The sequence below is a fragment of the Lithobates pipiens genome, unplaced genomic scaffold, assembly GCF_037356315.1.
Source record: "Lithobates pipiens isolate NorthernLeopardFrog02 unplaced genomic scaffold, aLitPip1_a1.2 Scaffold_24, whole genome shotgun sequence".
In the NCBI taxonomy this organism is placed as follows: Eukaryota; Metazoa; Chordata; class Amphibia; order Anura; family Ranidae; genus Lithobates; species Lithobates pipiens.
The window spans coordinates 7,012,469-7,027,195 of record NW_027507786.1 but is presented as its reverse complement, the minus strand read 5'-3'; the positions used below and the strand labels follow the sequence as shown (position 1 = coordinate 7,027,195).

Sequence of the window (14,727 nt, the reverse complement as noted above, 5' to 3'; positions counted from 1 at the left end):
TCGCGGCGATACCTCACATGTGTGGTTTGAACACCGTTTTCATATGTGGGCGGGACATACGTATGCGTTCGCTTCTGTGTGCGAGCTCACGGGGACAGGGGCGCTTTAAATTTTTTTTTTTTTTTATTATTGTTAATTTTATTTTATTTTTTTTAGTTTTACACTTAAAAAAAGAAAAAAATTGATGACTTTTATTCCTATTACAAGGAATGTAAACATCCCTTGTCATAGGAATATGGCATGATCGGACATATTTACAGTGAGATATGGGGGGGGGGGGGGGGGGGGGGGTCAATAAGACCCCATATCTCACCTCTAGGCTGGGAAGAATAAAAAAAAAAAAAAAAAAAAAACGATCCTGGCTTCCTAGCAAGATCGGCGCCGTTAATTTGAATACTGAGGCCGGGCGTGACGTCATAACATTGTGCCCGGCCTCCGAACGATCATAGAGACTCCGGGGACAATCTAGTCCGCCGGAAATCTCTATGATTACTTGCTGGGGCCGGCGGATCCTGTGACCGACTCACCGGTGGAAACGGTGAGGGGGTAGAAGCACCGGAGGGCGGCGGGAGGGGGGGTGCGTCCCCTCCCGCCGCCCGTAAGAACGATCGAGCGGCGGAACAGCCGCTATGATCGTTCTTATGGTGTAGGGAATCGCCGGCTGAAAAAACGGCAATATCTGAATGATGTCTGTGGCCTCAGGCATCATTTAGATATAACCACTGAAAGCCCATGACGTCAATAGACGTAGTGTGGGCGCCAAATGGTTAATTCACAACACCGATGCTGTGGTATGACGGGTCGGCAACCTGCGAACTTGGTCTTGCTAACCCGCCATTCCAGAGCAGGAGGTCGCAGGCCACATCAGAGGGCTCCGTGGGCCACATATGGCCCCCGGGCCACTGGTTGGCCACCCCTACTATAGGAGAAGTGCTTTCTGCTTATATACTATATATGGATATTATGTATCACTTTGTGCATGATTGTTACCCTTTGATCACTACATTGTTTTTATGAAATACATTTTTCTACTTTTTTTTTTTTTTTTTATATTGTCTCTTCTAAAAGTTCATCCCTAACTGCTTAAGGATCGCCTCCTGCACATATACCTCGGCAGAATGGCACAGCTGGACACAATCACATACCTGTACCTGGCTCTTTAAGTGCCCAGCCATGGGTCGAGATAGCGCCGCCGCCAGCACGCTCACGACCCGGTCCTGAGCTCTGTGACCATGGCCCCGATCGCTGCTGGTGTCCCGCGATCGGGTCACAGAGCTGAAGAACAAGGAGAGGTAAGTGTTAACAAACCTCTCCTTGTGCTTCCTAGTGTGGCCGTCATGATCAGTGACGTCACATGCCGGGCCACGCCCCACTACAATCAAAACAAAACAAAACAAAACAAAAACACACATCACAACACATAACCCCCTCCTCGCCCCCTAGTGGTTAACTCCTTCACTGCCAGTGTCATTTACACAGGAATCAAATAGCACTGATTGCTGTATAAATGACAATGGTCCCAAAAACATGTCAAAAATGTCCAATGTGTCCGCCATAATTTCGCAGTCACAATAAAATTCGCTGATCGCCGCCATTACTAGTAAAAAAATAAAATAAAAAGTGCTATAAAACTATCCCCTATTTTGTAAGCGCTATAACTTTTGCGCAAACCAATCAATAATCGCCAAATTGCGTTTTGTTTTACCAAAAATATGTAGAAGAATATGCACCGGCCTAAACTGAGCAAAAAAATGTTTTTTTTTTATATATTTTCTGGGGATATTTATTATAGCAAAAAGTAAAAAAATATTGCATTTTTTTTTTAAATTGGCGCTCTATTTTTGTTTATAGCGCAAAAAATAAAAACCACAGAGATTATCAAATACCACCAAAAGAAAGCTCTATTTGTGGGAAAAAAAAAAAAAAAGGACATCAATTTTGTTTGAGAGCCACGTCGCACGACCACGCAATTGTCAGTTAAAACGACGCAGTGCCGAATCGCAAAAAGAGGCCTGGTCCTTTGGCTGAAAATTGGTCCAGGGCTTAAGTGGTTAAAGTCCCTTTGTACCGGGCGGGGGGGGGGGGGGGGGGTACTTCAATCAAGTCAAAACGTAGAGAGAGAGCAGATATAGTGAATGCAGAGTCCTGGGTTTAGTAACACTTTAACAGTGTTATAGAAAATAGGGGGAAGTTCATTAGGCTTTATAGTCATAAAAGGAAGAAGTTGATTATGGACATTGCAAAACAACGAAAACGTCAACACTTTTTACAATTTTTATTAAAGTTAAAGCAGACTTTTTATACAAACAAACAAAAAAAATGAAAACATAATCACACATCTGAGTTAAATTGATAGTAAAAAGTAAATGTCTTGATTATCAAATAAGGAAAAGTCACCACCCGGAATCTTCTGGATGGAACAGGAGCTTGGTAAAAAAATCACAGTCATGGCCGCCGCTCTGACAAGCGTCCGAAGTCACCGATTTCATCCATGTGAATAGAATCATCGGTCAGAAAACAAATACAGCACATTAGGGCGCAGTCCTCATATTTTAAATGCCACTATCCATTTTTTTAATTTCCTTGGACAGGACAGCTTATGACGCATCCTACAGATTTTCGAGAATACCCTATAAAAACAAAATCGAGTATACTCGATAAAAAAACAAAAACAAAAGACTGAGACCGGCCCATTGGGCTGATATTGGACAGCCCGTTCTGTCAAAGCTACATTAAATCCGCACCTCCGGATTGGTCAGAAGCAAAACATACTACAGCATTGTGTGGGCCCTGAAACTGATCTAAAAAAAAAGGGCAATAGGAGTTGTACAAAAGGTTGACCTGGTTTTAAAGGGAATGTGTCATTACAGAAATACACAGGGTGCTGCTGCTGATTGGAGGATAATTTTAGAGGAAGGATCATGGATTAAAGATGAATTTCACCCTCTTCCTCTTTTTTTTTTTTCTTTGCTCCCCCATTTACCCGATGACCTGGCCACACTTCAGATACTCGCCAACATCCAGCGTTGTCCTGCTGATATCCTCTTCTCTGCAGCCGCCGCCGGGTGCAGCACCACCACGTTCATCTGTGACATCAGGAGGCTGCAGAGAATCTTCGGGGGTTCTGCCAGGAAACTGCTGATGTACCGCTAGGCCCGCCCCCTCCGTTGGGGAACAGGGTGGCGGCATGCAGCGCTCCCGGTGCATCCTGGGATATGCGCATCACATGTCCCTGGAAAAGCCCCAAGGCACCGACATCATACGCCTAGACCAGGGGTCTCCAAACTTTCTATACAAAAAAGGATGTTTTCTTGGCGCTAGGCCTGCCCTCTTCCTCCATTGCTGACATGCAGCTCTCCTGTTGCCTCCTGGGATATGCACATCACATATCCCAGGAAGCGCCGGGGCAGTGACATCATTCACCTAGACCTGGGGTCCCCAAACTTTATATACAAAGACAGTTATTTGAGTGTTAGGCCTGCCCCCTTCCTCTGTTGGTGAATGTGGTGACATGAAGCATGCCCGTTGCCTCCTGGGATATGCAAATCACATGTCCCAAAAAGCACTGGGGCACGGACATCATTCACCTAGACCAGTGATGGCGAACCTTGGCACCCCAGATGTTTTGGAACTACATTTCCCATGATGCTCCACTACACTGCAGAGTGCATGAGCATCATGGGAAATGTAGTTCCAAAACATCTGGAGTGCCAAGGTTCACCATCACTGCCCTAGACCATGGGTCATGAAACTTTCTATACGAAGGGCCAGTTTTTTGCACTTCAGACTTGGGGGGGGCGGAATGTGGCTAGCGGGAATGGACATTTTTCTAGCCTCATTGGGAGTAAACATCGCCACATATGGTATTACCGGGAGAAATAGTGGCACATTGTTGGTATAATTGGAAGGAATAGTGCCACATTGTTGACGTCAGTTGGCAGAATAGTGTCTTGCATCAGTGGGAGGAGTAGTGCACCAAGGGCTGGATAAAGGCAAAGGGCCTTTATCCAGGGGCTGAAGCTTGGAGTGTGACCATGCATCTGGAAAGGGCATCCTCCTGAACCCCATATCCCTCACCTTACCTGTGCACCCCCATAACTCCTTGCTCCTCTGCAGCTGAGGAACATTCAGCACTTCCACGTATGAAGGAGCGGATGATTTGCTCCCCTAAGATTTACTGGGGCCTAGTAGCATTCAATTGCCAGTTCTGAGCACTGTCACATGACTAGGTGAGTGATGTCACCACTCTGTCAAACAGATGATCCACACGCAGTCATCAGGGATCAAGGAGCTGTTAGGGGGCACACAAGGACAGTAATGGGGGGGGGATTCAACCCTCATTTTTCAGACACACATAGCCCTTCTTGCATTCGCTGAATAGCGCCTCCTGTTGAAAATGCAGGATGTTAACTGCCTGACACAGGGCCCAAGATCACTGGAGTAGAGGTGTCTAGGGATTTCCAGCTTCCATTGGGGGGCTTGTAGACTGGCCACGTATGGTATATACATAGTTACTCCAAGCTGGACCAATGTAACTACGTATAAACTACCCATACTTGGAGTTCTTCTTCAAAGCTCCAGGCTTCCTCCGAAATAAAATATAAAACGAACAGGTAGCGCTTAACTAAAAATGAATGAAAATACAAGGCCAGAGACGAGCGGAGATCAGATTAGGAGATCAGCAACGTCACCCTCTGCATTCCGGACAGGTTTCTTTTATCACGCCCCTTACAACCGGTCAATTGCAGGAGAAACTACTAAGGAAAAGAAAGCGGTCTCTTTCTGCTGCACTAACACTTTTTTTTTTTTTTTCCCCCAGCAACAAATATATACAAATTTTCTTTTTTTTTCTTCTTTTTTTTAACTTTCCCTTTTTTTTTTTCATTTTGGGTTTATTTACATTAAATACACCGTCGTGACGCTTCCTGCCTAATCGCTGTCATCAGATCCACGGTCTGATTTCTCATTGGTGGACGCCTCCTGCTCAGACTCATTTGCAGAGCCCCTAGGCGAACCCGCGGGCGAACCACTGGGCGAACCCCTGGCCGAACCCTCGTTGCCAGATTCCCTGTCCGACTGGGGGCTACGCGATGCTGCCCGCGACCCGTTGTCTGAGCCCCCGGAAGCACTTCTTCTGGACTGCACGGAGCCGTTGTCTGATCCGGAGTCCGACCTTCGCCTCTTCCTCCGCCAGTTGTCTTCGGAGTCCTCGCCGGACTGCTGAGACCTCTGCGGGCTGCCAGCGTCGCTTCCAGATTTGTTCCCGTTATCGGAGTCACTGTCAGACATTATGCGCTTTTTCGCTGGTTTGGCGCCATCATCTGAGTCGCTGTTGCTGTTTCTGGCATTTCTGAATAAAAATAAAAATGGGAAAAATTGACAAATTGGGTAAATAAAAAAAAAAAAAAGTCTCGATTTGGAAAGGAGAAAATAATAATAATCAAACTGCATAAGTGAAAACATAGGAGGGCATCCTGGTACTGGAGCCACAGGGATAAATATATCTGTATATTAAACGCCATGGAGAAGGGGCAGAATCTCTACAACCTGCTATTGCTGTCGGTCCCCACTGGGGTGCTTCTCCTCACTTCTTGGCCAGGACAGGAAAAGGAAGTACTGTAAAATTATCCCCAATAAAACAAGACAGCAATAGCAGCTCAAATTTCAGACCCTTCCCCACCCTATCTAAAGCTGGAGTTCCACTTGACTATTCTAACTTTTAGAACTGAAAGCCTTGAAGTGGGAAATGTAAACCCCTTTTACCTTGATAACACTGTTACTGTTTGTTTCTGGACAGCCTTTCCATGAGTAGGGGCCTGACATCGAGACGGATATAAGCCATACTCATCAATTCCATTCCACTTTCCTACTCATCACACTGCTTATCCACGACTCCATTATTGGCGGCTACTCATCACCCTGCTATACAACGGCATCTCCATTATTAGCCTCTTCTCTACTCATCACCCTCCATTATTGGCTGCTTCCCTACTCATCACCCCACTATCTAATGACACCATTATTGGCTGCGTCCCTACTCATCACCCTGCTATCCAATGACACCATCATTGGCTGCTTCCCTACTCATCACCCTGATATCCAATGACACCATCATTGGCTTCTTCCCTACTCATCACCCTGCTATCCAATGACACCATCATTGGCTTCTTCCCTACTCATCACCCTGCTATCCAATGACACCATCATTGGCTTCTTCCCTACTCATCACCCTGCTATCCAATGACACCATCATTGGCTTCTTCCCTACTCATCACCTTGCTATCCAACGACTTCATTACTGGCCGCTTCCCTACTCATCACCCCCCTATCCATTGAAAGCTCCCACATTGTCTGTTGCCCTACTTTTTTCTTTTTTTCCATTGAGGGAGGGGAGACTGAGGAAATGCCTCCTGCTCCCCTTTTTGTATTCCCGAATATTTTATTGAAATATATTGTAAAGAATTACAGCAGAAATAAAAAGGTCTACACTGAGTGTAATAATTCAGAATTAGTAACGAGATTGTTGGTTGAGGAAAAAAAAAAAAAAAAAAAATTATAAAAATTGGGTGAATGACCCGAAAATAAAAATGGAAAAATAAAAATAATAAAATAAAAAAGGGGGGGGGGGGGGGAGGGAGGGCAGGGGGATAAGTCAAGAGGAGGGGGAGGGACCACTCCCTCCTGTACAGAACGATTCAGTTTACTGAAGATGTTTAATCCGGATTTAAGCAGAGTAGATCCCATATTGGGACACTAACTCCTTGCAACTTTTATTGAAATTAGGGTAGCAGCTGCTACCCCACTCATTACCCCACTATGCAATGAGAGCTCCCTCATTGGCTGCGGCCCTACTCATTACCCCACTATGCAATGAGAGCTCCCTCATTGGCTGCGGCCCTACTCATTACCCCACTATGCAATGAGAGCTCGCTCATTGGCTGCGGCCCCTCATTACCCCACTATGCAATGAGAGCTCCCTCATTGGCTGCGGCCCCACTATGCAATGAGAGCTCCCTCATTGGCTGCTGCCCTACTCATTACCCCGATATGCAATGAGAGCTCGCTCATTGGCTGCAGCCCCACTCATTACCCCACTATGCAATGAGAGCTCCCTCATTGGCTGCTGCCCTACTCATTACCCCACTATGCAATGAGAGCTCGCTCATTGGCTGCAGCCCCACTCATTACCCCACTATGCAATGAGAGCTCCCTCATTGGCTGCAGCCCCACTCATTACCCCATATGCAATGAGAGCTCCCTCATTGGCTGCGGCCCCACTCATTACCCCACTATGCAATGAGAGCTCCCTCATTGGCTGCTGCCCTACTCATTACCCCACTATGCAATGAGAGCTCCCTCATTGGCTGCTGCCCTACTCATTACCCCACTATGCAATGAGAGCTCATGATTGGCTGCTGCCCTACTGGTCACCTCACTCTCCAATAAGAGCTCCGTTATTGGCTGCTTGGGTGCCTACATTAAACGGGGATGTCGGGAGGGAAGACAGTGGGGGGGGGGGACACGTATAAATTCTATTGCACAGAAAGGAAATGCTAAACAGGAGAAGTGAGACAGACTATAAGTGATGAAGTATACAGGGCAACTTCAACTATTGATCTCTTCTCACCCTTCATCGGCGATCTTCAGTTTGTCTTCATCGGAAGAGTCATCGCTGGAGGAGATCGTGGCCTTCGATTTGATTTTGCCTCTCATGGAAGCCGGAGTTCGCTCAACTTTAACCGGCTGAAAAAGCAGAAAATTATAAAATGTAAACATTCATTTTTCTAGGTTAGCAAAAATAAAAAAAAATTGAAATAAATTGCCCCAGAAGACAGAAAAGAAAAATACCTTCTTTGGAGGTCTCTTTTTAGGTCGTGGACGATCATCGTCATCATCTGATCCTTCACCTGTCTTTGAAGGCCTGAAAGAGAATAATATAAAAAGAAAAATTCTATCAGCGCAAAGAATATATGCGGTGAAAAAAAAAATATACAAAAATATAAATAACGGTGAGTGATATCACAAAAATACCTCCCCCCACCTGGCTGCTGCTGGCACAGATACTGATTTCACTTCACATAAATGATATAAAATAACAAAAAACAGTGCTGCACTGCCTAAATAACAAATCTATATATATATCTATCTATCTCTCTCTTTCCATCTCTCTCTTTCCATCTCTCTCTTTCCATCTCTCTCTTTCCATCTCTCTCTTTCCATCTCTCTCTATCCATCTCTCTCTATCCATCTCTCTCTATCCATCTCTCTCTATCCATCTCTCTCTATCCATCTCTCTCTATCCATCTCTCTCTATCCATCTCTCTCTATCCATCTCTCTCTATCCATCTCTCTCTATCCATCTCTCTCTATCCATCTCTCTCTATCCATCTCTCTCTATCCATCTCCTCTATCTATCCATCTCTATCTATCCATCTCTATCTATCCATCTCTATCTATCCATCTCTATCTATCCATCTCTCTCTATCCATCTCTCTCTATCCATCTCTCTCTATCCATCTCTCTCTATCCATCTCTATCTATCCATCTCTATCTATCCATCTCTATCTATCCATCTCTATCTATCCATCTCTATCTATCCATCTCTATCTATCCATCTATCTCTCTCGAGAGAGATAGAGATAGAGCGCACACGCGCAAGAGGACCCCCCCCCACAACAGTGTTCCCTGGATTGGGATATTATACAATAAAAAAACATTCAAATAATAAACTCAAGTAACAAGACTAATCACTTAGTCTTGTGAGTATTAACATTCAGCAATTTCAGTTTGTTATTTAGGCAGTGCAGCGCTGAAAGAGAATAAGTCACAAAATCAAGTTTCCAAAGAACCTACTGGAAGTGTACACATGGCAGACATAGATAATTAACATGGGGTGCCTGGAAATGCGAAACGCGTACCTCTTCCTTCTCTTTTTCTTCTTCTTTTCTCCCTCTTGGCCTTCACCGCCCTCCTGATCCCCTCCGCTGTCACTGCCGCCCTTCTTCCTCTTCTTCTTTCTGGGTAGATCCTCGTCCGAATCATCATTAACAAACTCATCAAAGTCCCCATTTTTTTCTGGATCTCTGCAAATCACATATATAAAGACGCCAGATTACCTCCAGTACAAAGAGGGGGACCATGTAGAACTGACATTGCTTTGATCTCCCAAGCTATACATCATAAACTACTGAGTTCTGGTCCTATCAGAGTGGTTTCTGATCATGTGATCGCTACGTTAACGAAATCGCGTGGATTAAAAATATAAATATACATTTAAGCCTGTAGGTGGCACTGCAGCCTGCCTTTCTAATACTGTAATTGTTAGATACAATTCCATTATTTAAAAAAAAAAAAAAAGTATTAATATTTTAGCATTTACTTTACATTTTTGTCCATATTTTCATCAAAAAAAAATAAAAAAAAACATATTAGGAAAGGAAAAAAATAAAACATTGTATCAAATAAAGACAAAAATGCAACATTTAGGCAGGTAAACTAGTCATAGTTAAGAAAACTCAATGCTGCTATATTAGGTCTTCAATGACCTCTGGCCACCAATGGATTAAATAATAGACTGCTTGAACGTACCCGTCCTCCTCCACCTCCACGTTTCCTTTCTTTTTGGGTCTCCATTTCTCCAGTGAACTGAGGAGGTTTTTGGTCTTCTCCACGTACTGAGCTCTTTGCTCCAAGAGCTTTTAATGCTCGACCTCCTCCTTAAGACGTTTTTCTTCCTGGAAAAGTAAAAAAAAAAAAGTCACACGTGATTGATCCCCTGCAGCAGGCATCACTAAATGGCAAATCGCAATCTGGGTGATTGATCCCCTGCAGCAGGCATCACTAAATGGCAAACCTCAATCCGGGCGATTAATCTCCTGCAGAAGGGATCACTAAACGTCGGACCTCAGTCTGGGCGATTGATCCCCTGCAGAAGGCATCACTAAATGGCGGACCGCAGTCCAAATCCGCCCTGAACCACTGTCCTGTCCTACAAGCTATGGTATATCTCTGAAAATCAATCACTCCTGATGTATTGACAGACTATCTCTTTTCATGAAACCTGAAAATGTTAGGACAGTACAAATATCCCCCAAATGACCCCTTTTTGGAATGGGGACAGTTTGAGGTATTTAGTAAGAGTCACGGCAAGTTTTTTTTTTAAAGTTGTAATTTGTCACAATTTTTTGTAAAAGTTAATAAAAATTTAACTTTTTTTTTTTTTTTAAACATACCATCACCAGCGCAGTACAACGTCATGAACTAGTGACAGTATGACACCGTTATAAACAACCATTTTTACTGAATGAAATCAATCCATTCAGCGTTTACCATTGCGATTAGCCCTGTCTGTACCATGTGATCACTGTGACCAATCACAGGAGTATGCCATGAACGGAAGCCATCCATTGTGTACAACTGTCATGTAATCTGCTGTGATTGTTCACAGCGATCACATGGTACTAGCCGTGGGCAGGTACATCGACCTGCCCACCTGACACAGCATGGGACGCGCGGCAGGTGCTTTCTGGTGAGGACGTCATATGAAGTCCACTCGGGTCTAGAACGGTCCCGCCTGGGACTGGTTAACTCAATCTGACAGTGAGTTTCAGCTGCTTGTCTACAATCCAACACGTCTTCGACTGTACCATAGACTCCCATAGGACTGTCTCCAGACTTGGGACACAGCCCCATAGATGTCTATGGTAATGTAATGCACAAGCACGGCCAAGGACAGGGAAGACTGCACCTCTAGATGCAAAAAGAAAGCAAAACCACAGCCATCGGATGCAGCCAAGTATGCACCTTCAGAGGGAGAAGGTGGATCAAGTCAAGGGAAAGTTGCATAAAGGAGACGTGTACTTTGATTTGAAGTGCACGTGTCCTGTAAAGGGCAGATCAGTACTCTGTTAGATCCTTCATGACCTGATAATTGTAAGGGGAATCTTGAAGCTGTTCCAATAACTAATGCGGGTTCGATTTCAGCTGACATCGAAAATGTGTCTGCAAAAGCCCCCACCTTTAAAGTCAAAATATCCAGACACCCATACTGCATCCTATCTGTACAAAACAGCACCCCACCTGCGCTTTCATCAGTTTCTGTTTCAGAAGCTCCCTCTCCTGTTCTTGTTTGGCTCGCAGCTCCTTCTCCTCCTCGTCCTGTTTACGGGCGCGAGCCACGTGATACTGCGCCTGGCTCAAGAGATCGGACACTGCCTGCAATGCGAGGGAACAAAAAAGGTCATACTTCGTGGCACACAATATGGTCCAATACCACTTCTTCTCACATCAGGATCAGCCAGTGTTCTAAGACGTTGGACGAAACACGGAGGGAGGGGAGGGTTTACATACCTGGCCTCCGAGGCAGCGAGGGCCAAATCAAACCGCATCTTGTCACCGACTTTGCTCAGATAACTGAAATATCTAGAAAATAAAAATATAAAAACTAAAAATCGCACACATACACCAAGAACAAAATTGCAGGTTACCAGTCCTTGGATGTGGCGGCTGCATTTGTTTTCTTTTATCAGGCAGCAAATAAGTTCATGGTTAGGGTTTACATACAGGGAAAGATCAGGTAAAGCCAGCAGTATATAAACCAGAAATATGGGGCTATGTTTTTTTTCCAGGATCAGTAGCCTAGCTGGATGCTGCATCGGTCCCCTGTCCCCTGATGACTCCAAGGCTGAGAACCGAGCAATCTAACACGCCAGTCACTGCTTTCTGCTCACCCCCCCCCCCCCCCCCCAAACTCATTGGAGCGCTGGGCGGTGGAGGGGATGGGAGCGGCCGGCTAAGGCTCTCTGAGAGGCTGAGCCGGAACCCGGTCCAGGCATGTGGGCGGATCCTGACTCCTGCCCGAGCCTGGACCAGCTCTGTGATGTCAACAGACTTAAGCCCGCTGTCTGCTGAAAACAGGTAATCCACAGGAGAAGTACAGCCAAAGCTTCTCCCTACAAAGTGTTTGTTACCCCAACACTTCATATTCCTGATATGTGGCTGCTGTACCATGTACTTGCATGAGAAAGTCTCCTGTTCTCTTTGTATTGCTTCCTTTGTCTAAAAACCCTGGTGTTCCTGCCAGTCTCTCTGCTTTCCTATTAAAAACTGACCACACTAAGCAGGAGAGCACAGCATGGTCAGTTCTCTAGCTATGCTGAGAACTCAGCTTGCTTTCCTCCAATGATCAGACTTGACCTGCCACGGCCCCCCCCTGCTGCACAGCCATTCACTGGGAAACTCTGCGTGTGGCTGCTTTTCCCTCCAGGTCTTTTGCAGAACAGAGGGACAAAAAAAACAAAAAAAAATATTTGACGTTTTCTTAAACCTTGGAGCAGAAACATGTTAAATCTATTGAGCTGGGTAGCAATGAGTCCCCATCATCGTGTTTCAAAGAAGCCCCCATGACAACGAAAACCAATTATATTGAACGGCTTATGGATTTCTAGCTGTTAAGACCCCCCGTCTCACCTGTGTGCCAGTTCAAGCTCCTTTACAGCATTCAATACTTCCTTCAAGTTACTCTTTTCATCCTTCAGTATGGAGGTTGCAAGTCTCTGGAGCACCAGGGCCACATTGAACATGAGGACGGTGTCGTTGGGCGCCACATGCCGAGCCTGCCGGGTTTAAAACAGATGTGGTGTAAACACAACAAGCTGCAACATGCTGTACACAGGAGATCCTGGGAACTCATATGATTTACCAAGTGTCAACATATTTGCCTAGGAGGTCATGCTGCTGCTTATAGTCCCTCCAACAATGTAAATAAGTAACCCATAACCAATGCAGACTGCCCATTTTATAAGAAGCATAAGAGTGTCAGCATTAAAGTAAAGCTGCCTTAAATGTGGGCGATGCAGATTGAGCACAAAATGACATGGAAGATGAAAACAAAAAACAAAAAAAGTATTAAAAAATGACAAGTGGGGGTCATGTTCAGTAAATCGTTGTGTCAAAATGCACAGAAGATGTCGAGATTTAAACAAATCATTACCTTCAGGAGGATCTGCTTGCACTCCTGCAACTTGCCGCATTTAAAGAGCGCTCTGGCCAAATACAGCAGGACCTCTGTGTTCTGGTGTTTGTAGAACTTGCGCAAACAGTTTTCATACTAAACGAGAGAGGAGGACTGCGGTTGTTAATGTGACTAATGGAATGCAAACGATGCACAGAGTGGTTTAAACATCCAACAAGCGAGCAAGTAATTCCAATAAAATAACGTGGATGAGATAGAGATATGGGAGGAAAGAGCGAGAGAGGGGAGAAGGGGGGAGAGGAAGAGAGCGAGAGAGGGGGGGGGAGGGGAAGAGAGCGAGAGAGAGGGGGAGAGGGGAAGAGAGCGAGAGAGAGGGGGGAGAGGGGAAGAGAGCGAGAGAGGGGGGGAGAGGGGAAGAGAGCGAGAGAGGGGGGGGAGGGGAAGAGAGCGAGAGAGGGGGGGGAGAGGGGAAGAGAGCGAGAGGGGGGGGGGAGAGGGGAAGAGAGCGAGAGAGGGGGGGGGGGAGAGGGGAAGAGAGCGAGAGAGGGGGGGGGGAGAGGGGAAGAGAGCGAGAGAGGGGGGGGAGAGGGAGAGAGCGAGAAGGGGAGAGAGTGAGGGGGGGGAGTGCGAGAGGGGGAGGAGAGGGGGCGAGAGGGGGGAGAGAGAGAGAGGACGAGAGAGGGGGGGGGGGGACGAAAGAGGGGGGGGACGAGAGAGGGGGGGGACGAGAGAGGGGGGGGGGCGAGAGAGGGGGGGGCGACGAGAGAGGGGGGGGACGCGACGAGAGAGGGGGGGGGCGAGAGAGGGGGGGGGACAAGAGGGCGGGAGAAGGGGGGAGAGAGAGCGCGCGAGAGGGCGGGAGAAGGGGGGGAGAGAGAGCGCGAGAGGGCGGGAGAAGGGGGGAGAGAGAGCGCGAGAGGCGGGAGAAGGGGGAGAGAGAGCGCGAGAGAGGGGGAGAAGGGGGGAGAGAGAGGAGGAGAAGGGGGAGAGAGAGAGCGCGAGAGAGGAGGAGAAGGGGAGAGAGAGCGCGAGAGAGAGGAGGAGAAGGGGGGAGAGAGAGAGCGCGAGAGAGGAGGAGAAGGGGGGAGAGGAGAAGGGGGGGGGGGAGAGGAGAAGAGGGGGAGAGGAGAAGGGGGGGGGGGGAGAGAAGGGGGGGGAGAGGAGAAGGGGGGGGGGAGGAGAAGGGGGGGGAGAGGAGAAGGGAGGTAGGGATGTGAGGGAAGAGAAAAAACGCTGTTTTGTAAGACTTGGTTGGACATACCATTTGCACAGCACTAATGAACTGTTTCTGCTCACGTAGATGTGCGCCAGGTTATAACCAGACGTCACTAATATCTGCCGTTGCCTCTCTGACCTGAGCGAAAACATCACGGGCCTCTCGGACATAACCTTTGTGCGGCCAAGACAGCTCCTGTACAAAGAAGAGCCCGTTATAGCCACGATTCGGGTTCCTTGTTATTCACAAGAATTACTTCAGCCACAAACACAAACCAGTTACATATGCAGCAAATCGGGTCAGACACGCGCATGTCCCAGCAGATGTGCGGTGTGAGACCCGGCCTGCCCTCAGAACTGTACGGAGCACAGAGACCGGGACCTACCAATTCCATTGGCTGCATAGAGATTCTTGGAGTCGTTCCTGAGCACCTGCTTGTTATATGGCCAACGCACGATCCTGGTGGCGCTTTTCCTATATTGAAAAACAGAAATGGAAAAAAATTCACACCACATGTATCAACTGACAGAAAGAAAAA

General features: G+C 46.7%; 1 protein-coding gene across 1 annotated transcript in view; it reads right to left on the bottom strand.

Annotated features, from left to right (window-relative positions):
* Positions 1 to 2,260: 2,260 nt before the first annotated feature.
* CTR9 (CTR9 component of Paf1/RNA polymerase II complex) overlaps positions 2,261 to 14,727 on the bottom strand; it is a 34,064-nt gene continuing 21,597 nt past the window's right edge. The window contains 14 exon segments of the mRNA XM_077453433.1: positions 2,261 to 5,350; positions 7,628 to 7,743; positions 7,849 to 7,921; positions 8,919 to 9,075; positions 9,585 to 9,650; positions 9,653 to 9,734; positions 11,080 to 11,214; positions 11,346 to 11,421; positions 12,469 to 12,614; positions 12,992 to 13,108; positions 14,235 to 14,369; positions 14,371 to 14,384; positions 14,575 to 14,629; positions 14,631 to 14,663. Of these exon segments, the coding sequence (XP_077309559.1) occupies positions 4,930 to 5,350; positions 7,628 to 7,743; positions 7,849 to 7,921; positions 8,919 to 9,075; positions 9,585 to 9,650; positions 9,653 to 9,734; positions 11,080 to 11,214; positions 11,346 to 11,421; positions 12,469 to 12,614; positions 12,992 to 13,108; positions 14,235 to 14,369; positions 14,371 to 14,384; positions 14,575 to 14,629; positions 14,631 to 14,663 (1,626 nt within the window). The 3' untranslated portion in view covers positions 2,261 to 4,929.